Raw genomic sequence first — 25,792 nt, 5'->3', positions numbered from 1 at the left:
ATTGGGTGGCTTCCTGTAGCAGGACATTACACTGCATTCTTATTCCACTTGCTCGGTTCTCTTTGTTGTTCAATTCTACCATAACACCTAATCCACCACAGGCAGTGGTCAAAAGCCCTTATTGCTCAGAATCGAGCCCACCCTTCCTGGTATTTGCCATCGGGTGAAGTATTTGACTATAGGTGGCAGGATTTTAACAGTGGGGCAAAAAGGAGGTTGGGCCCTAAGTTGGCAGGGTATGCTCAGACGTGAGTCCCTTGCTCACTTTGCCACTGGAGTCAAGCAAGCCCGGCTGAAGACGGCTGTAATGCCAGAAACCGGTCCTGGGAAGCTTGATTCCGGTCCAGGGAAGACATGGCTTGGCAGTTCGGGCTAGACTGTTCCCATGAGGCATAGGGTCAGACTGATTTGCATATGGCCATGTCTGAACTGGGGTGGCGGAGTGAGCTAAAGAACAGTGATGGATTAAACCCAGATCAGTTGACTGGGGGTGAGTGTTTGTATTGTCAACGCTCCGTCCATCACCACCTTTGGTTTTTCTTTGTTCGCCCTAAGTTGGCAGGGTATGCTCAGACGTGAGTCCCTTGCTCACTTTGCCACTGGAGTCAAGCAAGCCCGGCTGAAGACGGCTGTAATGCCAGAAACCGGTCCTGGGAAGCTTGATTCCGGTCCAGGGAAGACATGGCTTGGCAGTTCGGGCTGGACTGTTCCCATGAGGCATAGGGTCAGACTAATTTGCATATGGCCATGTCTGAACTGGGGTGGCGGAGTGAGCTAAAGAACGGTGATGGATTAAACCCAGATCAGTTGACTGGGGGTGAGTGTTTGTATTGTCAACGCTCCGTCCATCACCACCTTTGGTTTTTCTTTTTTCTTTCTTCTCATTTTAAGGACTGCTAGATTTTAAAGGGACTGCTCTTTCTTTAACCAACAGTGATGCATTTGTTGTCAAGCTCCAGTTTACAGATGCAACATATTCATAGGATTATCAGTCCCAGAGACCAGAATATTACACTCTTAACCTTTCCCACTGTCATGCAAGTATCTTATTCTACAGATTCCCCCCGGGATTCAGTGGACATTTGGTAAAATTGAGTTCTACTTCCTACAGATCAAATCTTGACATTTTTCTTCATTTCCCAAAGGCATCTACGTTTCCATTCTTACAAAATCTATTGATCCAGCCTTAAGCAGGACTCTGACAAACAACTAGCCTTCAGGCTCAGACAGCATTTTAGAAGGTTGCTCTTAGATTGACCAGAGTTCAGGTTTTAGTCAGTGGCCAACCCTAGCCAAGCAGATGGTGTGTTATTTATAGGGGGCTTTTAGGCCAAGCTGGGAGCAGTTATTGTGGGTGATGTTAGACAAAAAGGAACTAGGTCTGGTCACCTTTGAAACATATACTTAATGTTGGTTTTTCTTTAACCCCTCCCATGCTGGTGACGGAACCGCTCCGTCACCAGCCTCGGTCGCGCTGTGCTGGTGACGGAGCCGTTCCGTCACGGCCCGCTCGGCGCGCCTGCGCGGCCCTGATTTTGAGCCTGCGCTGGACGTTCCATTGACCGGACGGGGCCGTGACGGAACGGCTCCGTCACAAGCACAGCGCGCCCGAGGCTCGTGACGGAGCGGTTCCATCACGAGCATGGGAGCGCCGCGCGGCCCCCCTACCCCCCTAGCGCTGCGGCGGAATTGCCGCCGCAGCGTAGGGGTTAACTTATTCTTAGACTTGCCTGGATTTTCTAGCTACATCATCATGGGTGCTTTCACATTTCTCCTTTGTGTCTATGAAGGATACTATTTCTCACAAGCTATGGAGTCAAAGAAGATGTCAACAGCCCTTCCACATCTCCTATTTGATCACCTTCCTCATCAAGTTTCATCAAGCTTTTTGCCCGATCTCTCCTGTAAGCTGCAGAGTTTGCTTCTACAAAACAAGCCACTTCTGCAGTCTGCTCCTTCCACTGTCTGAAGACAGAAAAATCACTGACCATCTCTCATGAGGCCCTTCCGTTTCCCTTTCTATTTTATCAGTTAAATAAGTCTTTCATTGTTCTTAAACATTTCAGTTATGCAGTCAGGGATCCCATATCGCGGGTCTCATTGACAGTGCTTTGCCAGGATCTTGGTTGTCTTTCAGCTTTTTGACTTTAATCTCAATTCCCATCTTCTACCCCTTCCATTTCAACCAATGTCATCACTTTCTTATCTGGCATTGGCTTCAGTCTTTTTGTATGTCTTCTTCTCCTCCTCCAAGATGGTGTATCCAGTGGCAGAGATCGCAAGCTTTTACTTGGGGAGATAAACATCAGAGAAGTTAATTGTGTCTGTACTGGCTATCCAATGCTATTTGCTATTGGGGACCAGTTGGGAAAATAGTTCTGACTGATCTTTAATTGTCCTCTCATCTTGAGGGCAATGGAGGTAACAGGAATGCTGGAGGTATTGAGAGTGTTTGGAGCAGTTTGGTGGATTCTCCCCCTCCCCCTCAAGCCCCCCTTTGAGGGAAGCAACTCTATGCAGAGATGGTTGACTTGGAGAAATACGCATTTGGATGGCTAATGACCAATGGTCGTAATATAAATAGGGAGCCCAGAAATTAGTGACACCCCCACTGCACTCTTCTCGTTTTTACCTCTGGCATTTCTATATCCTGATGCCCACCTCTCCCGTGGAAGCTCTTCCTCCCATCAGCACCAGCACCACCACCACCTAGCCTTAGGGAGCTTCACGTCAGTCTGTGACGAGAGGTGCTGTAGATCTTAATGTATTGTGAAGTCCAAGCACAAACATGACCATCCCCATTCCTTACTTCAGAATCATTTCCCAGTAAGGTCTCTCAGCGCCAGTATCCTCCTCCTTTTCACCAGGCACTAATGTTGACATTTACCTGGAGTCCTGAGCTGGGAGACAGTATGGCTGGCAAGGGTATGCAGATACTACCTATTGGAGATCTACCGCCACCACAAAGAAAAACACAGCTAGACTGCTTATTACTGCTTGATAGAAAGGGCACCTCTAGAGGCCTGGATTCATCAGTAATAAAGAAAACAATGGTCCCCTTGGGGGAATTATAAGCCTCAACTTCCTTGACGAATTTACAGAACCATCAATAGATTGGTTTTACATGAAGTAGAATCACATGTATTTGCTACAGAAACATATAAAGAATAAATATGAAAGAATACTTTGGATTACACTATAGGTACTCCAAACAACGACAGTTGAGTGAAAGTGAATGAGTGAACTAAAGTGCGCAAGGACTATATACAAAGCATATGCACAAAAACTAGGGGCACTCTGAGTCCTGAGAATCAGTCCTCTAGTACATTTGTCAAAATTTCGACCCTATAAAGAATATTTTATAAGGGTCATCACCAGGATCAAAAAACAAGGTAGCAGCTTCCCAAGAGTGCTACACTGATTTTTTGGTCATTATTACGACCCTCATGAAATAACGTGCGCAACATTGCTACCTTGATTTTTAGTCAAACCCTGTGTGAAGAATATTTGCACTTCAATTATCCTTGCTTATCCTCTTAGGAAGGATTGGATATTGGTCTGCCACCTGCAATTGTGTGTGTATATATACTGACTATTGCCCGAGGGTTGCCTTGTGGGAAAGTTTACAAAGAATTACAGTTTGCGTGAGTTGATTAGGGTGATAAGTCAATGGTAAAGGCCAGAGACCTTATTGGCTCTTTTGAAAAAAATATGCCCAATGCCATACATCTGATACACAAAAGCAGTAGTCAGGACTTATTTATTGTGCAAATTGTGTGTTAGAAGTCAATAGGCCTTGAAGGTAGACCATTATTACACTGCGATAAACCAAGAAGACAGGTATTTTGTTAAACTGATTTTTGGGTTTCGCCTGCCGAAGGCTGCGCTCTGCGCAGCTTTTCGGCGCAGGCGAAATCCTTTGCTTACAATAAGGACTTCGGGAACGTCCCCCGGCTCCCATTGGCTAGCTCCATAAATGGAGGCTAGCCATTGGGAGCCGGATCTGTCCGTCAAGGCCGGACCAGATTCGGGGGCGTTCCCGCGATTTTTTCCCTCTCCACCCACTTCGGATCGTCATTGCGGCGGTGGGTGGGTGTTATTTTTTTTTTTTTTAGTCGGCCTGTTTTCTTCATTTTAAAAGTGTTTGTTGTTGGAGTTGGCTGCAAGATTCGAGTTTCCACGAGGCAATCAGGTAAGGAGCATTTTGTTTATAAATGTGTTTTCACTTTGTAAGTTTACGTATTTTGTCCGCCGTTCCCGCCCCCCCTCCCCGTGTGCCCGTTCCCGCCCCCCCTCCCGTTTCACTCTCCGTTGTCTTTCTTGAAACCACAGGTCAGAGCGGTGCACGGGTGTCCCGGAGCTGCGCCTCTCCCATGCCATGGAGTTGGAGGGGCAATGGTGGAAGGGGCAGCTGGCTCCCACGAGGCAATCAGGTAAGTTTACGTATTTAGTCCGCCGTTCGCCCCCCCCCCGTCCGTGTGTCCGATCCGCCCCCCTCCCCGTGTGCCCGTTCCCGCCCCCCCTCCCCTTTCACTCTCCGTTGTCTTTCTTGAAACCACAGGTCGGAGCGGTGCATGGGTGTCCCGGAGCTGCGCCTCTCCCATGCCATGGAGTTGGAGGGGCAATGGTGGAAGGGGCAGCTGGCTCCCACGAGGCAATCAGGTAAGTTTACGTATTTTGTCCGCCGTTCCCGCCCCCCCTCCCCGTGTGCCCGTTCCCGCCCCCCCTCCCCGTGTGCCCGTTCCCCCCCCCTCCCCGTGTGCCCGTTCCCCCTCCCCTTTCACTCTCCGTTGTCTTTCTTGAAACCACAGGTCGGAGCGGTGCACGGGTGTCCCGGAGCTGCGCCTCTCCCATGCCATGGAGTTGGAGGGGCAATGGTGGAAGGGGCAGCTGGCTCCCACGAGGCAATCAGGTAAGTTTACGTATTTTGTCCGCCGTTCCCGCCCCCCCTCCCCGTGTGCCCGTTCCCGCCCCCCCTCCCCTTTCACTCTCCGTTGTCTTTCTTGAAACCACAGGTCGGAGCGGTGCACGGGTGTCCCGGAGCTGCGCCTCTCCCATGCCATGGAGTTGGAGGGGCAATGGTGGAAGGGGCAGCTGGCTCCCACGAGGCAATCAGGTAAGTTTACGTATTTTGTCCGCCGTTCCCCCCCCCCCCTGTCCGTGTGTCCATTCCGCCCCCCTCCCCGTGTGCCCGTTCCCACCCCCCTCCCCTTTCACTCTCCGTTGTCTTTCTTGAAACCACAGGTCAGAGCGGTGCACGGGTGTCCCGGAGCTGCGCCTCTCCCATGCCATGGAGTTGGAGGGGCAATGGTGGAAGGGGCAGCTGGCTGAGGACATCCACCAGGCGCTGCGCTACAAGGTGAGTTCATGCATGAGTAAACCAGGGTGCATTGTGTGTTTTAGTATTCATTCTGGGATGACTGCTAGATTCGACTGTGGGAGAGGGAGGGCGATACACTGCAGGGCCATTTGATCTTAGTGATACTCACGTGCTTCTGGTTTGTCCTTATCAAATATGAATACTAAGCGTGTCTATAGGGTTTTAGCAGTTTCCCCTCCTGCTACATTCTACACATATATTTATAGGTAAGTAGTGTGTAATGTCCGATTAAGGTGTGCGCCTTTGGTACAAAGTTCCGACTTTAACTTAGGGTTTTTGGAAAGCGCTACTAACAACCTCGTGGTGGCCTCTGGGCACTTTGGAACATACTGTATTCATCGGTAGGGCAATCGGCCATACACTTGCAACGTCAGTAACTAGAGCCATTGACCGGGTATACTAATAACCAGTTGCTAAAGGCTCTGAGAAGAGTTAATACAGCCTGAGACGTGAGCCCAGTAGGGGTAAAAGCTGGCTTTAGGTGTCTAACTAGCGGTGCTGTGCCTGTATAGGCGCTGTTCAGAAGGGTGGGTAGCTCACAGACATGACAAAATAGATCTGCCTAGGCCTGTGTGCCCGTTCCCGCCCCTGCCCCCCTCCCCCCCCTGCTCTCAGTGTGTACTGCGATACTGTGATTTTCGTGTCAATAACAGCCTTACTCCACTAGACTGGGGCTATAGCTCAATAATTAAACGCTCTGATTTTCGGTCACCGTATATATGCTGAAGCGAGTTGCAGGGGCTCACGGTGCGGATAATGTGAAACTTTCTGTCGGTTGTGGCGTCGAGAGGTAGTGGACGTAGATTAGTTTAAACTGTGTTAACTGTGTTTGCAAGGACGTCATGAAACCAAACCACTAATGAAAAATATCGCACTAGTTGAGGTCTGCATATTGTGTGAGTATCAGACTATCTGTTGTTTAGCGATGGTGACCTATGTGACTGTGCCTATATGCGTGTGTCTGCATAGGACCTTGCCCCTCCATTCGTGCCATGAGGTTAAGTCTTCTCTCCGGCAGGAAATGTTAGTGCTGTTGAATACTGTTTGCAGTCTCTGTAGCTACAAAACTGTGTTGCACGAGAGTGTGTGAGATATTCAGGGCCACTGGAATTATGCAATGCCTCGGCCGCTGCTTTTTCTGCATAATAATAGACTTGCTGGTTTGCTACATACTCCACCGTGTGCTGCGTGATCTGCAGATTTTAACAAAAAAACAATTGTTTTTAGAACAAATGGACAAAAAGTTACTAAAACGTTGTAATGCGTTTACGAGCAGTGGAATGCCATTTTCCAAGGTTAACTAGCCATCTTTCAGTTGCTTATTTTGCTATTTCGTTGTTAAACAGGTATTAATCAGGTTAAAAAAATTCCCGACAGTATTCCCATGTTTAAAAATGTCAAAATAATGAAGTAGTATTATCAAACGATGTGCCACCTTTTGTCACATAATTTGCATTTACTTGATGCATAATTTGATGCTCCCTTCCGCATAATTTCAGTGGCCATGGATATATTTTAGCTGCTGTCTTCTTATGGGTCGGTTGAGATGCAGTTGTGTGAGTAGGGTGTGCTGTTAGCCTGACAACCCTTTGCCATCCATACCAGTGTGGTGAGCGTGTGTCGTTGTCGGACTTGTGCATGTTTCTGTAAAGGTTGTCTGAAAAAGGCATGCATTGTTAAGGCATCGCTGCCTTGCCTACTTAATGTACTGATGGGTGTAGTTGAGGGTATGCTTTTCATGCCCAAGGTTGTAACTACACATACTTTGGTAGGTAGTAAAAACTGTAAAGCATCACTAATACACTAATACATTTGCAAAATTCTCAAGAGGAAGGAGCAGTTCAGCGCATGAGTTGGAGAGGGCCACTAGGGTGACTGAGAGCAGGGTGTGAGGTTGAAACTTTGCGAAAGAAGTGTGAATTAATCTTAGGACGGGGTACATCCATCAGCATGTGATTAGAGAGGGGCAGCAGTGCCTTGAAACGCTACTTGTGTGTTGAGGTGCTGTGTTTATGGTATGTGTTGGTTTATGGGACTTTTGCTGCTGGAATTTACTTGGTCATAAGAGATGTCATGTGCATTTCGACTCGTAGGATTGGCCAACGCTTTTTTAAAATTATTTTTTTGTCATCATATATAATTAAATATGCTTTAAATTCAATGCCAATGCTTGTAGTTTGTAAATTGTGCTGTTGGGGGTTCTGCGTGTAGGATCGCATGCTGGCTGCGGTTTCCTACCTGGGAAGGGCCGACCTTTTGTAGGATTTGATTCTGTTTCCAGACCCCTGGCCTGAGGTATACTCTCCTCCTCTGGATTGAGTCATAAGGTGTTGGTTTCCAGGCCTGCCCTCTGTCCAAAGCGCAGTGCTCTGAAAAGAAAGTACGGGCCCTCTTGCACCTATTGTGTTCAGGATTGATAGCAATACTCGCACACACGGAACTGCTTTTCCTGGTTGGCAGACGGATTAAGATTTTTGTTTCAGTTAGGATTGCATCCAGAACAACCCACTTCTTACGTAATTGGCTTATGTTTCCCACCAAGACCTCCTTTCAGTAACCTGTCAAATGGTGTATTTTGTCTGAAGGGCGAAGAGAGGAGGGATTATGGAACGGTACACAATAGGAACTTTATCAGCTCTTTGCGCCAGGTTTCCCTGTTGTGTCTTGTGCAATGCTGTGACCGATGAATGACAGTGAACATAAAGTATTTTTCTCTCTGCAAAAAGCTAATATGCAATTGAACTTGGAAAGCCTAACGTAACACTCCCATACGGTTTTTGGTGTCTAACTTTAAAGAGCACACAGGATTTTTAATGTTATGTTTGTTTTTTCTTTTAAACTATACTGATTCACAAATAATGCACATTAATACACAAACTTATTTCATGCAAACACGTTTGGATTCAGAAAGAATTCTTGTGATAGCGAACGATTATGAAAATGTGGTGTGTGTGGCTCTGTGTGTGTGTGGCTCTGTGTGTGTGTGGCTCTGTGTGTGTGTGTGGCTCTGGGTGTGTGTGTGGCTCTGGGTGTGTGTGTGGCTCTGGGTGTGTGTGTGGCTCTGGGTGTGTGTGTGGCTCTGGGTGTGTGTGTGGCTCTGGGTGTGTGTGTGGCTCTGGGTGTGTGTGTGGCTCTGGGTGTGTGTGGGGCTCTGGGTGTGTGTGGGGCTCTGGGTGTGTGTGGGGCTCTGGGTGTGTGTGGGGCTCTGGGTGTGTGTGGGGCTCTGGGTGTGTGTGGGGCTCTGGGTGTGTGTGGGGCTCTGGGTGTGTGTGGGGCTCTGGGTGTGTGTGGGGCTCTGGGTGTGTGTGTGGGGGGCTCTGGATGTGTGTGTGGGGGGCTCTGGATGTGTGTGTGTGTGGGGCTCTGGATGTGTGTGTGTGGGGCACTGGATGTGTGTGTGTGGGGCACTGGATGTGTGTGTGTGGGGCTCTGGGTGTGTGTGTGGGGGGCTCTGGGTGTGTGTGTGGGGGGCTCTGGGTGTGTGTGTGTGGCTCTGTGTGTGGCTCTGGGTGTGTGTGTGTGTGGGGGGGGGCTCTGGGTGTGTGTGTGTGTGTGGGGGGGCTCTGTGTGTGTGTGTGTGTGTGTGTGTGGGGCTCTGGGTGTGTGTGTGTGGCTCTGGGTGTGTGTGTGTGGCTGGCTCTGGGTGTATGTGTGTGTGTGTGTGGCTGGCTCTGGGTGTGTTTGTGTGGCTCTGGGTGTGTGTGTGGTAGTAATTGCTGTCTGCTGAGCTCGTCCGTAGGGTACAATAGGTCTCACATTTGCGAGAGATTAAGCTAATGGCAATGTAAATGACAATGCCATTTATTTATCTGTTTTCAAAACCAACACATAAATACAAATTTTGTCATTTACAATGCCAATAGCTCAAACTTTTCCAAAGGCGAAACCATTGCATTGTAAATGCTTGTTATATTACTGTAATAGACAAGGAGTCTGGTGTTGGTTACCTCTATGACTAAACTTGGGGAGGAGTAAAAGATCTGCACTGCGAGGATCCTTGTTATTCCTTTTTAGGAGGGGTTACATTGTTTTCTGCCAACTATAAATATTTACTTTGTTCTAAATGTATGATTATATACCTAATGGGCACTTTTGAAAGAAAGCTTATGCTCAATATAGTTGGCCTGAGTTGGTTATGATGAGCCAATTATAAAAAGGTATAGGCCTGATTGGTTACATGAACCCTCACATATTACTGTTATAATGAAGCAATTTGGTGTTATTCATTTACAACTTCTGTGGGTAGATGATTTACACAGAGAGAATCCTTACTAGAGCACCTCAGAAGGGTCTGGCAGATATTGTGGTCTACCAGGATCTTGTAATAAAATAAAATTCAAAAGAAACTATGTGCACATACATAGATAGGGTCTTTGGCCGTCCCTCTACGGTCTGTTTGAGTTTCATTCACATTCTGCTTCCCCCCATGACAGCATGTGGAAGTGGGTTAGGCCACATCTATCACTTGCTCTATTGCCCTGTGTAAAAACATGTATCTTGCTCATATGCACACCCACCCGAAAATAAGTGTGATTCGGTGCCTGTGTGGGGCATGTCTTTAGGAAGTCATTCACATTTCACATTTTATTCGGGAGGAGCCAGCCCCGCCCACTGCCATTTCCCTAATATCCAAGAGGAAACATTCATCAGGCTTCTTCTGTGCACACCTGAATTAAAATTCACAAACTCATATCTCTGCAGAACGCCACTCCATTGGACCAATTTATCAAAGCACTGAAAGCTGATTTTGATACACATTAATACAGTTTTCCTCAGTCACTGATGCTCACAACAGTCGATATTGGAGCAGCGTAATTTTGGCCCCACACTTGCACGTCACAAATATGCAATATAAACGTGCACTTAGCACATGCACTATGTGTGTCCTAACAATATTAATGTAAAGTGTTGCACTTTACATCATTATTGCAGTACATTCACTTTTATATATACTGTGTGCCCTAACTTTATTACAATTATATACTACTTAGAAACTTGATGAAAACCATCCTTACACTATTAAAAATGTATTTACTTTAGAGACTAAAAGTATTCATGTAATGTGTGCAATAATGGTTCATATTTCCATTTATAAAGTCATTCTTAGTCACACTTACATATATGTACTCAAGTTATTTTAATAGTATGAAACGTGTAATAGGACATTTATTTGTGTTTGAATGTGTGCATGTATATTAAATGTGCACCATCGATTTAATAGGTTAACTTGCCCTAACTAGGCCTGTATTTCTTTCTGGATAATATACTGTTTTCCTATTTTCTGCTTGCATGTCTTCTCCTTGCCGATGCGTTCACATGATTTGGTAATTTGAGAATAGGTACAACACTGTATTAGTGAGAGAGAGAGAGCCTGAAAAAAGGACCTTGACAAGGAACATGGAGCTCCAACTCAAAGTTTCCATTCATTAATGATGCAAGGATCCGCAGGTATTCAAGGACAATACCATACCCATGTTTGGCCTGGGTGAAATCGTTAATGTTTCAGCTCACAGTGTAAGAATGGGTAGGATAACAGAGCCCCTGATGATGCAAACAGTTGGGTGTTACTTTGGACACAATTATTGTAATGACTGGTGTTTACACTGTCTGAGGTTTTGCCACTTTCCTGTTCAGACCTCTATGCTTATTCCTTTTGGATTCTTTGCTGAGTGTGGCTTAGGCTAACACGTATTTCCCCTGTCCCAAGAAGACTCTTGATGGAGCTTTTGAAACACTGACACCTTCCCACACTTTTCCCATATTTCTGCATTTCCCTGATTTTTTAGATCCTTTTAGGTTCTTAAACCACCCTCCTTACTTTGGACTTTAATTTAGATGATTTTAGACTTCACTCGTGTATAGAATAATCAGAAACTCTTCTCTGAGCATCAAATTCTGTTACTGATCTTTTATATTGCTGTGACTGAACTACTTGTCTGCCTTATACCCGACTGCCAACTTGTAATAAAGCTTAACTATAGTCACTGATTCCTGGTCCTTATTGTGTAGTCAAATGGGTTACACTATCAATTCAATTGATTGATTGATTCAATGCTAACTCCCTTTACCTCTCAAGTCAGCGAAAAAAGGTCAATTGGATCCCCAATGGTAAAAGGGTTGGCTCCGAGCTGCATCAACATAATTTAATATTCAATGTGACTACCGTGATGCAAGCGCTCCTTTGCAGACCAACAATACGACTTTTAAAAATATCAAGGCATAACATCCTGACTTTCATCTCTTTAACCCCTTCCATGCTCATGACGAGCTCAGCTCGTCATGCAGTACACTGCTCGTGTGCTCATGACGAGCTGAGCTCATCATGAACAATGGGAAATCTGGAGTAACAGCGCTCAGGGGGAATTGCCTTAGCACTAATGTGGTTAACTAGAATTCTGGGCATTCTAATCCACTACTTGATGTCAATGGAATCCTACATATTTACCCGCTGCAGGACAGTCACATGTACTAAACAATTCATCCATTTTCACACAGTTTAAGCACTGATCAATTTGCTAATACTTAGTAAAGCTACGTTTGTGGCAGTAAGATCCACTAAAAATCTGTCTGGAATTTATGATCTGACAACTAGATCTTCTGGTCTCATCCAAACCACCAAGGGCTGTACACAAGTCCTAGGCGTTTCACCTTCTAGGATCCTTGCACTGGGATTTGGTGTTCTATGATATTTGGGCTCACCACTCACTCAGAGTTTAAAACAAGGTACCCACTAGCTTAATATTGTACGATATGTACATTTCCACTTGTGTTTCTCGCTAAGTATAGCTAAATATTAAGATTATTGTTTGTTTTTGCTGGAATTCGATCACATAACAGCTCTGATGGCCCTTACCTTGGAACTTTGCATAACAAAATTAAAACACTGGCTAAAACCAATGTCTATTCAGGAGAAAAGATATCTATGTTAGTATAAACACAACTGTATAGTAGGGAAAAACATTGAATTAAAAATGGAATGTCTCCTACTACATCAAAACACGAATTCCAGCTGAATGACAGTTGGTTAAATGCAATCTGAACTGCAGCCTCTGAGCCTCTATTTGTTGGACCTGCCAAATCTCTAGGAAACTCAACCATGTAACCCATGTCATAAATCGGGCAAAAGAAGGTTTTTTTCAACTTAAATTTTCAACTTAAACTTCTCCATAATTGCAGACCTTTCTACCCCCAAATTACTGAACAACTGCTGTTCAATCTTGCATACTTTCCTGCAATGGGTTTTGAAATGCTCTACTTGCTAGTCTTTCAAAGATAGGTAGCCCTGCAAACTTAAGACAGGCTTGTTTCAAATTCATACAAATACAATCATATCTGAGGATTTCCTTTCCTTTATAAAACTGTTCCCTCCTGAAGCAAGACAGATTCTATCCTACATCGTTCTCTTCAAGTTGTTTCAGTTGTTGATACTGTAAACTGACGACCATAGAGAAAGGGCTGGGAACATGGCGGCCGCGGCTTAACAGCCCCTGGTCTCCTGTTGGCATGTCTCTGAAGTGAGCGGGGTTCTCTCACTCCTCTACAAACCCCCCCCCCCTAGATCCCGCATACCTGGCATTTTCCGATCCGTTCCTTTTTTTTTTTGTTGTAAGGGGAGCACGAGTGGCTGCTGCAACTCCTCTTGATAGTTCTTGACACGGGTGGTGTCCGCGCTCACTCGCTGGTGTGGCGCCGAGTTCCCTGCTGGGAGGGAACAGATGGGAAGCTGCGCTGCTGCCAGGTCGAGTCTCCAGGTTACAGGTTACAGGTGGTGGAGTCAGCACCTGCTGGGACGCTCTCCAAAAGCTGGATCTACCTGGGAAGCTGCTCTCTGCCCAAAGGCGTGTTGAGTGGACAAGTGTTCCTGGACATGGTGGTGAGATCTACCCATTAAGGGAGGGGGTGCTATATGGTAATTTGTTTGAGCAGTTTGACCAAGTAGACTCTATATACTCCTCTCTGGACAGAACTGAAGCCTTTTTCTCTATACCTCCAAATAGGAGGGTTGCAAATGTGATTCCAGGAAGCCCAATAGGGTACAGTGGGGGCTTTGTCTTACAGCTTATGGAGAAGGGTAAGATCACACAGAATAGACCCTCCGCTTCAAATGGGAACATTTGCATGTACACTCTCCACACCAGGGGGGGTCTCAGAACATCTCTCTCCGAACTGGAAGCTTTGCCTCCTCTTCACCATGGCTCTGATGCAAATACCACGACGACAGGGTGGAGTAAATCCCCGGAGCTTGCTAAAGAGAGTTTAGGAGGGAACATAGAGAAAAAAACATCATCTACGATTACGGCTGCAAGTGTTCCAGGAGTAGGGGCAGAGGGAAGAAGGTTGCTACATCTAAGGTTAAGGTCACACCCCTCCCTGATATCTTTTTATAAGGTCCTCGCATCCCCTGCTACTGCTGTCCTGAAGGGAGTGACTGTAGCTCCTGGTCCCCCTAGTATGGAGCCACTAGCCGGTTCAACTCAGCGCCTCAATGTGGAGACCTCTATTGGCCCTTCCTTGTTGGAGGTACCTTGAGATGTAGTCCTAACCTCAACCTCTATTTTGACATCCAATCGATTTCAGGTATTGGAGGTGGCAGAGGCTTGTGGGGGGACCCCATATGAGGCAGGAGCCTTCACAACCTACACTATCAATACCTACGGTCAGCCAATCCTCTCAGGCGAGCTCAGAAACACTGGTGGAGATTCTTTTAGCCTTCAAGGAGGAAATGAAGATTAGATTTGTAATCTTTGAGCAGACCGAGGTTGCTATACAGACATGCTGTGCCGCTTTGGCACAGAAGCTAGAGAAGGTCTCTCTGAGAACGGAGGCTAACGAGCAGGAGAAACCTATTTTTATGGTTTAAATCTGTTTATTGAATTTGATCAACATACAGTACGTTGAGTATTGCAAAAGCTGTATCGCAGCCATTGTGCACTTTTAACACAGGTCACAGCTAGGTGATCGTAGCATATGAGGAACGCAGTAAAGTTAGAATTGAACATAACATACAAAACAAAGGAAACCTATTGTAACCCCTCGCCCCATCCCGTCCCTTGTCCACCAAAGAAACAAATGTATTCAGCGTTTGAGCCTTGTAATTGGAGCATAGATATTACTTTCCGGCCGTTTGTGAGTCAGAGAGCCGGAGGAGGCGGAGATATCTTGGACAGATGATTTCCCAGACCTAAGAAGAAAATAAGGGACAAGAAGGGTTGCCAGAGCTGATTGAACGTGGATCCCTTCCCTGCGAGTGTCAAAGTCAGGTTTCTCCATTCCCAGGACATGCCACAGACGTTGTAACCACCCTATGAAAGTAGGAAGTTGTGATGTGCGCCAGTGTGTTAGTTTGTTTGGTACTGCTAAGCCCAGCGCTTTCGCTATCAGTCGGCCTCAGCGGTATTTGAGCGGATAAGTCAAGGGGTTTGGGAGGCCCAGTAGGACATAAGCTGGAAAGCGTGGTATTTGTGTGTCTAAGTGTTTGTCTACCTCGTCCAGTACCTGCGTCCAGTATGTCCGGATATGTGAACAATCCCACAACAGGTGTACTAAGGTGCCCACTTTCCCGCAAGCCCGCCAGCAGTCTGCTACCTGAGTGGGATCTATTGAGTGAAGCCGTTCTGGAGTATAGTACCAATAGGTGACCAATTTGGTAAGGGTTTCAGTCAGCCCTATATGATACGCCGAGTGGCGGGCTCTATGATATACCCCCTCCCTTTCTTTGTGGCAGAGTGATCTACCCAGTTCCTTCTACCAGCTCACATGGCTAGCACTGTACAGGTGTGTGTTTCCCATCTAGTAGCATTTTGTAGAAGTCCGAAATTCGTTTTTTGTCGGAGGTGCGGGTGTGACCAGCCACTTCTCATAAGTATAGAGGTGTCTAATGGCAAATGGCTTCACCTGGGTGTGGAGAGCCCAGTGTCGGTTCGGACAGTATCGGAGTCTTTCGGTTTCAAGGAGCCCGTAATCCGATGAGTTGGTGGAACGGTATAATCCCGTCTATGTCAAAGAGGTGGCCTAAAGAGTGACATTCTGAGGTTCTCCACCGAGTGAAGGCTGCTGCGTCTAAGCCCGGTTGAAAAACAGGGTTATCGAGCAATGGGGTGAGTGGCGAGGGAAAGGAGGTGAGATTATGTTTGATATTGGTATGATCCCACTTTTGGAGAGTGACCCAGGTAATATGGGATGCGTATAGATTAGGTGGTCTGTGTACTCTCCGGAGGGAGGGGATTCCCTGTAGGGGTCTGGCGGCCCCTGCCTGGTCCTAGAATAACCAGTGCTTCTCCAACTCTAGCTGGCTTCACTCCACCAGATGGCGCAGTTGAGTCGCTTGGAAGTAAAGGTGAAGACCTGGAACACCGAGACCCCCCTTTTTCAGCGGAAGCATCGTCAGTGCCTGCTTCATTCGTGGTTTATGGCTGTTCCATATAAATTGAACAAGTTCTGATTGAGTCTGTTTTATCTATCCCTGTGAGGGTCAAACAGATACGGTTTGGAACAAATATAAGATCTGGGGAGGATGGTCATCTTAACCACCGCTATTTTACCAAGCCAGGAGAGCGGGTAGTGCTTCCAATGGGTCAACTCCTTACGGATTGTCAGAGTAATGGTCAATGGCGTTCAGTCATCTCCTTTCATGATAGCACGAGGCACCCGTCAGGGGTGCCCCCTCTACCCTCTCATTTTTGCTATAGCAATCGATCCCTTGGCAGCCAAAGTCAGACAACACTACCGGGAATATGCATTGATCTATCAGGAGAGGCAGATTCTAATCTCTTTGTATGAAGACGACCTTACGTTGTATCTGCGAGATCCCGCCGTCAGCCTCAACTCCATTCTCCGCATGCTCATGCTATTTGGCTAACTCTCTAGGGTCAACGTGAACTGGGGGAAATCCCAGATATTCCCTCTTACAGATTCCACCACGCAGTTTGAATCAGACTACCCACTAGCATGGTGTACGGACACGAACACATACCTGGGCATCAGTGTCTCCCGTTGCCACGAGGAGCTGATGCGCTCCAACTATGGATGCACACTCGACCTACTGACAGATAAGATAACCAGATGGATTGCTCTGCCCCGCTCCATGGCTGCCAGAGTGTCACTGATTAAAATGGTAATATTGCCCAAATTGCTCTACCTCTTCACCAATATACCTCATGCGCCTAGTCGAACCTTTTTTAAAAGCATCAAAACCCAGCTGATCCGTTTGGTGTGGGGTGGAAGGCAGCCCAGGCTGATGTGGGATGTCTTCACACGTCCCTTTGAAGCCGGAGGATTTGAAGTCCTGTATATAGAACTCTATTTCATGTATGCCCAGGCTCACTTTGCAGCCTACTAGATACACCCCCCCTTACATCCCTCACCTAGCGATAGAGGACAGATACATGGTCCCCACAGCTTACCTAAGCACCTATTGTACTACTGTACAATGCACCACCAGTGCCTGGCGAGATCTGGCACATAGACTTCAATGCCCCGTACTCTACTCACCGCTGGCGCCGTTACAGGGGAGACACGACCTACTGGTCACACAGGAGGGGGGTTGCTGCCGCATGCTGCGCAAACTGTCCTGCCTCACTTGGGGTCAACTATACATACACAGGAAGTTCTGCACCAGTGAAGAATTATTTGGCACAACGTCCCCCACTCCCTTGGAGCGATTCTATTATGTGAGACTCAGACAAGATATGCGAACCCTCACTCTATGCTTTCCGTCAGAACCTCCCGTTATGCTTCCCCTTCACACTCTTTTACAGCAGATCCCCCGAGCATGTAGTGTCACTGCTTTATCGCACTACTCAAAGGGAACGGGAGGGTGACCCTGCCCCAGCCAAGTGCAAATGGGAGGAAGAACAGGGACATTCCCTCACGACCGAGCAGTGGTCCTTCTGCTGCCTCCAGACTGGTGATATCTTCGCCAATAGTAGATTACGCCTCATACATTACAGATACATTCATCGACTGTATTACACGCCGGCTCGCCTACACCGCCTGCACTTGCGAGACAATGACTGCTGTGTTTCGGGCATTTGGCCTGGGAATGTCTGCCTGTCCGTGAATATTGGAGGGAAGTCCTCCATGCTTTAGACAAAATGACGGGTACACACGTTTCCGATGACCCCCTCACCGCTCTCCAAATGTTACCCAGAACAGCTCCCCGCTAAGATACGGAGATAAGCCTCCTTGGCTCTCCTTTTGGCGAAACTAAGAATTGCCTGCCGATGGGGGAAGAGGCCGGGCCCCCAAATTCAAAGACTGGCTGAATGACCTTATATATTGCTAGGAACAGCTACACAATTATGCAGAACTTATGCCACCCTCCTCTCACCCGCAAGATATCTGGGCTCCTCTCCAAACATACCTCTTGGCACATACCGAAAACGTTGACATGGTCTCTGACCTCCGTCAAGAAGAGGACATTACACGAGACGTGGAGGGACATTGTGAAAAAGAGGGTTCCCTAGGTATCGGAGAGAATTGAACGCACTGCTTTGCTGGAGGTTTTTGTCTAATCACGTTGGGACAAAATGCCTGGGTGGTGGATAATAGCTAAAAACGGAGTTGGCAATGTTTGCACATAATAGGCGACTGATGGCGTTGTTATTGTGGCTATTTGACCTCAATGTTTACTGATTCTTGTTTGTGACCTGTATTGACAGCAGACTATAATATTTGCCCACCTGACGCGGCCGGCCAGATAAGGTTGTAGGCGGTTTGCTGTGTTCCTTCCCTCACTACCTTTGGTAAAGACTGAATCGTATTGCAATGCCGGCCTGCAGGGATGTAGGCACCTTGCTGTGTCAGTTCTGAACACTGTCAATAAAGGTCTTTTTGAAGAAAAAGAAGAAAAAAAACTCCTTACGGATTGTCTGCTGCAACCGTGCGTAGTTGATGGCTACCGTGCCTGGTAGGGAATCTTGTCGGCTGCCCATTGAATGGGATGGAGGGCCTGAAGATGCGCGCGGGTGGAGGGCGTTAGGGAGAGGTCGAGTGCGACCAATTTATCCATGTTCACTTTGAACCCGGATGCCGGTGCGAAGACTTCTAGTTCTGCGAGGCATGCTGGGAGTGCGAGAAGTGGGGTCGATAACGAGATGAGGACGTCATCAGCGTACAGGCTGACTGTATGGGTATAGCCTCCGAATTTAATCCCTGTGATCGCAGGGTGATGACGGAGGCGGTGGGCCAGAGGCTCCATATAAAACGCAAAAAGAAGGGGTGAAATGGGGCACTTCTGTCGCGTGCCTCGCTCTATGGGGAATCAGGATGACGTGTGGCCATTGACGCGGACTGTAGCTGTCAGGAACTTATAACAATTAAAGATCTATGTCTGAAACTTCTCCCCCATGCCCGCTCGTTCAAGGACCTGTTTCTAAATATGGCCTATGGACCTGGTCGAAAGCCTTCTCAGCACCAATAGTAAACAACATGTACTCCCCTTACATCTGAGAGCCCTTCTCAATGAGATGAAGGGCCCACTTTGTATTGTCACTAGTCTGTCGTTGGGGAATGAAGCCTGCCTGGTGCGGGTCAATCTGCCCGGGGATGTAAGGCGAAAGATGAGCGGCCAAAATCCCTGTGTATAACTTGATGTCAATATTGAGAAGGGATATAGGGCGATAGGCTCCGCATGTGGTCCTGTCCTTTCCCGATTTCTGGATAACGACTATGGAAGCTTTGAGAATTTCTGCTGGGATTGCACCAGGTTCAGCAAATGAGTTAAAAAGTTTAGTTAAAACCCAGGCCAATAGGGTACAGAATGTTCTATAAAATATGGCAGAAAAGTCGTCGGGCCTGGGGGCCTTGGCAGGTTTGAGACGTGAAATAGCTGCGATGACCTCTTCAATCCTGATGTCACTGTCCAGGTGGTCTGCATGGGCTTTCGTTAGGGTCGGAAGGCCGTCGGAATCAAGAAAGGAAACTCCATCCGCAATAGACAGTGGATCGCTGGCATAGAGGCTGGCGTAAAAGTCCGGGAACGCCTCAGCGATCTCCGAGTCCTCTGAAACTCGCCGCCCATCCCCCCGTTGAATCTCCCGGACCCCCTGCTTCTGACGGGTCTCCGCTAGTTTGTGGGCAAGGAGGCGACCACATCTGCCTCCTCCCGCGTAGTATGCGCGTCGCTGTTGGAGGGCTGCGAATTCCGCCCTATCTTTTTTGTTGTCGCATGGCTTTAAGTTTGCGCCAGACCCGGGGTGCCCCTGTCCGCTGGTGCATTTGTTCTAGTTCTTTCGTTTTCTGGGTGAGATCATCTCTCTTACGCCTGTGCTTTACATTGTCAGCTGTTGAATTGGCCACTAGTTCCTAGCGTATAACCACTTTAAAAACTGTCCACTGTGTGGAGAGGGAGGTGTTGTCGTTAGCGTTATCCTCTTCCATGCTCATGACGGCTCCCGGTCGTCAAGAGTCACGGTGGGCATGTGCTCATGACGGCCGGGAGCCGTCATGACTACGGCCGCGATTGGCATGTCTAGCACTGCGGCGGAATAACCGTCGCAGTGAAGAGGGCATGGGAAAAGTAGCCTTTCATGGACCACTGTATTTGGTCTACTACTTTAGATCGATGTAGGAGGGCGTTTTGGAGACGCCAAAATTGGGAAATGCATTAATGCATTTCCCATCATCGATCTGCAGAGGAAGTTATATCACTACATTTTCCATCTTCCATCTTTACATGAAGTGACATCACTGGTCTCCTGCCAAACAAACTTTGAAAGAAGAAGCCAGTCATAGCCTGCTAATGCCAGAATTCCTGTTTCACTGAAACTTATACGGTGAAAAATAATTTTGTAACTTACTCAGCACTCTATACTACCAGTCCGGACAATCACACCCACATCTAGACAACCGAGGCATTCACATAGCGTTTGCACAGCACGTAGACCCAATACTGCACGCATCCCATTAACTACCACCGCACCTTCCAAATAAAGAACACACATTCCATTCAAGCTCATTAATACTCACTCTGCTGTACTCTACATACCAGACATTGATGACCTTGTCACCTATCACAATCTTGACATCCTCTTCATCACAGAAACATGGTTCACCTCCACATCTTAGACGTCCTTCTTACCACAGACTACAGCATCCATCCCCACAGACTGCAGCATTCATCACCCAGAGAAGTTTTAAGTTATGGGCACAGAGGGCTCTGGCCCTGGGGCCCCAGCCCTTCATGGGTCCCCATATAGAGCCACCTCTTTTCTACAGAGAGTCTTCCCTGATAACCTTGAATACTTCTTAAACAGATTGTTTTAAATACCATTTTCCTTTCAATTATTTTTAATGTGGAGGATGAGTGAGAGCCTATTACGTACATTTTGCAGAGACATCTTCTGTTTATGTTTCATGCAACAACCATAAAAAAGTTTTTTAGATCAAAACAGAACCTCACATATGAGAAACGAGAGGGTTTCATAAAGATTATTTGCAGTAATATTAGTGAGCTGCTGCTGTGCTAGAATATTTAAAAAAAAGATGTCACTATCCCTGAATATTAGATATGAATACAGTTAGAATTTTGACCAAGGGTGCCTGAGAGCAGAAACTGCATCATAAACTCAAGGCTGTTCCGAACAGGGGACCCCAAAATTCTTAAGATGTCCCTGCCACTGTGTAGACAACATATGGTCCACACAGCCTCCTCCCGCTGTCATCCATAAATACTGGTCCAGAATCCCAAGCAAGCAAGTAATACAACTTCATGGAGCTGCTGACATGTCATTTCCCACTCTGTACAAATCAGACAGCCCCTTCCAGGGAAGAACAAATACCTTATTTATGAATTATCAGATATTTTCACCTCTTACTCCAGGCAACATGCGTACACCACTCTCCTGGGTGACTTCAACCTCTAAGGCAACACAAGCTCAAATAAAACAAGAAACACCCTCATAAACCTCATCCACATACTCTAAGTGGTACATGTCACACAGCCAACACGCTCTAAAGGCTACATTATAAAGTGTGTCTCTTCAACATCATTAACAATTGAATGCAAAGCATTCGTACACCTGGATTGGACTGACCACTTCGGCATCCCTATCTCCATGTTCAGCATCTACCAACAACTAAGGACAAACCAACTTCAAATCGTTGAAGGACTTCTCCTTGGATTTATCTCTCACCCTATCATCTTCACACCTGACGCCGATCACCCTTCTAAATAACGTTAAAACTATTTGTTTGAAAAACGATGTGAACATTCATGCCCCAATTAAAATAGGTGTGTGCAAGCAAAAGCTTTCAGAACACCAGTACTCTAAAGACCTTGCTGACAATAAACAATACATCTGCAGACAGGAAAAAAAATGAAAGAAAAACATAACTCCCAATGATACAGAAGTCCCTCTGTGCAACATGCAGACAGCTCATCACTTCAGCCAAAACAAATAACTAAACCAGCACAATCAACACCACCACCTGAGAAGCAGAACGCTTTTCAAGAAAATAAAGCACAGCATTAACTCCTGCTGGACCCAATTATTCCTCACTTCACACAAATGGGCGATATAATCGACCTCTTCTTCAGAGAAAAAATACAGAAGATCAGACAGCACATCAACAAGACCAAGTTGCTTTATATCTTACACCTAACCCTTCCCAAAGAAGACCACAATGGATTCTGGGACACCCTCTAACCATGATTCACCATTGTCAATGCCTCCTGTACTTTAAGCACCTTCCTAGAAAATCTCAAAACAGGCAAAATGCTCCCAATCCTAAAGAACCTACACTAGACCCTTATGACCAGGCCAACTACTGGGACATCAGGAGGAAGGTGGGCGCACACTGCCTAACATCCCAGCAATCAGCTGGCCCTGATGCATCATAGTAAATGCAGTGCATGATAACGCTTAATTTGGTGTCAGGCTTTAGTTTTTCACCCCTGTTGGTGCAGCTAGTGCTGTATATCTCTAGATACGCGTTTCAGGATAGTTGTCCTTCTTCAGTAGAGAGCAACACATTCTTTTTGGGGGGTGCTGGAAATGCTGCCTAAAGTCTTCTCAGGTCTCTTGTCTAGGATTCATTAGAAAGATCATTGAAAAAGCAGTCTATATTAAACCCGAAGACCACCAAATGCTAAAAATCTTCAGCATGACTACCATTCTGGATTCATATTACACTGCAGCACAGAGCCTGCTAACTTACACATCATATATGATAGTTCTCATATTGCTAGACCCCTCAGCTGCCTTCAACAGAGTTGGCCATCCCACCCTCATACTCACCCTTGAGTCTCACATGGGATCCACTGGCAATGCCCTTCATTGGTTCTCCCTCTCCCTTGCAATACTCAACAGTTGGTTCACATGGCATCTAAAAGTTCCAAAAGATCCCTATCAACTACAAGGTCCCCGAAGGTTTCATACTGCCCCTATCATCTTCAACCTCAATATGGATTTGAATGGTGCTCTACTCAGAGACAGCAGGATCGAATTTCACAAATATATAAATGACAGACAACTCTATTTCAAAATCTCCTCCTCTTTAGACAACCAGCGCCTCAAACACTGCTTGCCATCATCCAGAGCTGGCTGTCCCGTGCCTATCTGAAGCCCAACCCAACCAAGACAAGAATTCCAGTTATTTTGCAAAAACAACATCCCAAGTACCGTACAACCATAGCTCAATGACTTAAACGCTGACATCATCGAAATGCAACTTCCACCGAATGCCAAATCATTTGGATTCACCATTAACACCAATATCACCCTCAAGGAACATACTGCCAAAAAAAACTGCCTGGTACCATTTCTATTTTCTTAGGTGAAACAGTTTCTTCCAAAAAGCAATTTCAGAACTGCCCTAATACTCTCACATCTGGATGGTTGCAACACAATGCTCCATGGCCTCCCAGACTCCACACTGGCACCCCTCGAGGACATCCTGCATGCTGTATCGCATCTCATCCACAGTGTGAAAAAACATGATCACTTCAACCCCCATCGTGATGGAACTCCATTGGATCCCATTGCAAGCCTGCGCTACCTTCTAAAACAGCTGCTTCATTTGCAAAGCCATCATGATCGGCACCCCCGCTTTCCTTGCTGACAAGATCACCATATCTGGTGGTTCTCTGCACCCCTGCAGTGAGGACACAATCAGATAGCATACTAAGAAGTGTAATGGGGAGAGGACATGCTGTTATGGCCAGAGCAGCTGACTTTGGAACTGGGGAATCAGGTACAAGTCTTGCATTGGCTCGACATCCTGTGATTCTGGGAAAATCACTTAATCTCCCTGTGCCATAAAAATATGAATGTGACCTTGTGTAATGTAACTTGTGCTCATGTAAAGCACTCCAATACCTTCAAGTCGAGTTTGTGCTATATAAAACGGCAAAAACAAAAAAAGGCTGCAGTCTTTTTCTATCTATGCAGCCAGCAATTGGGACAACATCCCCGTATGTACCCATCAGGACTGCCCCTAGGCAGCGCCAATTTAAGAAAAGAGTTTTAGAAACACATCTTTAAAGAACACTACATCAGATTACATTAACAGTCCGGAAACAAGCGGCTTCTCCTATTACTTGCTGACTTTATGCTTGTCTTTGACCATGTACATTGCTTTGCAGTTTCTGGGTATGTTTGCGCAATAGAAATACCACATACATATGTACTGATGTCCTCTAAAGCCTTGTCCATGCTTATAGAAAACTTACCCATGACCAGCCCTATCGCTCTCCACGGATTACCCTTACTATTCTATTAATTGGTCCTTTTTCCACAGACGACCCTCTGCTCCTCCTTCTCTCGCTAGCTGGCATCAAGTGATACTCACTTAACCTGCCTTGCCCTGGGGTCAGTGATATGTGTCTTTTTTTAATGAGATTGAGTTTCCCACCATTTAGATTTTTTTGAGGGAACACTAAACGATTTTAGAGGTCTTAAAAAAGGCAGTCATCTTTGAGCAGTTCAAGACAGATGTAAGGGCCTCTTTATGAAACGTATGGCAACTCTACGTTAAGAGAGAATAACCTAACAATTTGTGTATTAAAATAAACTCGTTTGTTAGAAAGTTTTCCGTCAGCTAGCTTAATAATAACAGACATTTTTGGTTTACTTTTCAAACATTTAGAAAGAGGGAGATTTCGAAAAATCTGAGTGTAAATTAGTAAGAAAGATGAAATAAAGTATTTTTTGCTATGAAAACCATATGTCTCCTCTGCAGTGGGAGAATTGGCATGCAAGTAATACTTTCTTAAAAGGTACATCTGGGGCTGCAGACACACACTTCATTAGGACACAGGGAACAGCGTGGGCACAGTGTGCCTGCAGGAGCAGGCGTGGGACTCACCTCCTGCCCGTTGTACCTCGCCAGGTCCTCCTCTGTGAAGAGCCTCACCGGTTTAGTGTCAGGCGGACTGTGCTTTAGAGTGACGTCTTCCCCGGAGACAGAGGCATATACATTATAAAGCACGGCTCCCAGGATATACAAGTAAAGAGACATGTTGGAGGGAGCGCAGCGGGGTGACTGAGCGGCGACACCCGCCCGAGCATCAGAAAAATCACAAGATCCGCTGTACAACAATATCTTCTTTCACTGCTACTTCTGTGACAATGCTGGCAAGTTATTTCCGGGTTTCAGTTTACAAAACGACTCCCCGTGGGGAGTAGACATAGAAAAGGGACGACGCGTTGAATTGTGTTTAGAACATGCCCCCCCCCAGTTCATTTCGATAGTAAGGATGAAATGTAAGCTCCGCTGGCTTTATTTGTTTAACTACACACCGTTAATGGCCGTCATCCTGACCCACGCAACCTGATCAATTCTGATCCTTGCAATAACTGCGTTTATCGTTCCGCAAACTGCACCGAAACCAATTCGGCAGCTTTAATCTTTAATAGTTCATGAAGTTACAACTCCGGTGTACTACGCATGCGCATTGCATTGCACTGTGAACTGTAACAAAAGTATTCCGCGGGAAATAGTGGTATTTCTAAACTTTGCCAGCATCTAAAAATGCTGCTGGTTCCCAGTGGTCAAAAAACAAACTATATAAAACGGGGCTCCATCGCGCAAGAAATCACTGTCCACACTTCTTCAAGGAGCAAGAAAGGCCACTTTATTTTAAGACAGGTGCATAATACATTTCTTGACCACATTCATTATTTATTTATTTCATAAAATTCCAATCTACACAGTATGCCTAAACATCCCTACCTAACAGAACCCGAAACTAACTCTTGACTACTACCCCTAGGATTACCCAACGAGCTACCCTTCAGGATGGCCAACCCGCTCCAGGCTGCCCACCCCACTATCAAAAATCGCCTCCTAAAGAACAAAGACACCTGTCCTAACAGTGGCAAAGCCCGAAGACCTAAGCAGCGCCTAGAGCACCGCAAAATAAAAAACCTAACTAAAGGAATAAAGGGAGGGTGGGTGGGGCAAAACAAACCT

At 46.4% G+C, this 25,792-nt stretch overlaps 1 protein-coding gene across 1 annotated transcript in view; it reads right to left on the bottom strand.

The window, feature by feature from the left end:
• The window catches only part of NENF (neudesin neurotrophic factor), a 64,610-nt gene extending 39,626 nt beyond the window's left edge, over positions 1 to 24,984 (bottom strand). The window contains exon 1 of the mRNA XM_078649747.1: positions 24,686 to 24,984. Coding sequence (XP_078505873.1) covers positions 24,686 to 24,838 — 153 coding nt within the window. The 5' untranslated portion in view covers positions 24,839 to 24,984. The remainder of the gene's footprint in view (positions 1 to 24,685) is intronic.
• Positions 24,985 to 25,792: the final 808 nt, after the last annotated feature.

Source organism: Lissotriton helveticus, chromosome 6, assembly GCF_964261635.1.
Source record: "Lissotriton helveticus chromosome 6, aLisHel1.1, whole genome shotgun sequence".
NCBI lineage: Eukaryota > Metazoa > Chordata > Amphibia > Caudata > Salamandridae > Lissotriton > Lissotriton helveticus.
The sequence above is the reverse complement of the archived record's forward strand: the minus strand, read 5'-3'. Positions and strand labels throughout refer to the sequence as shown.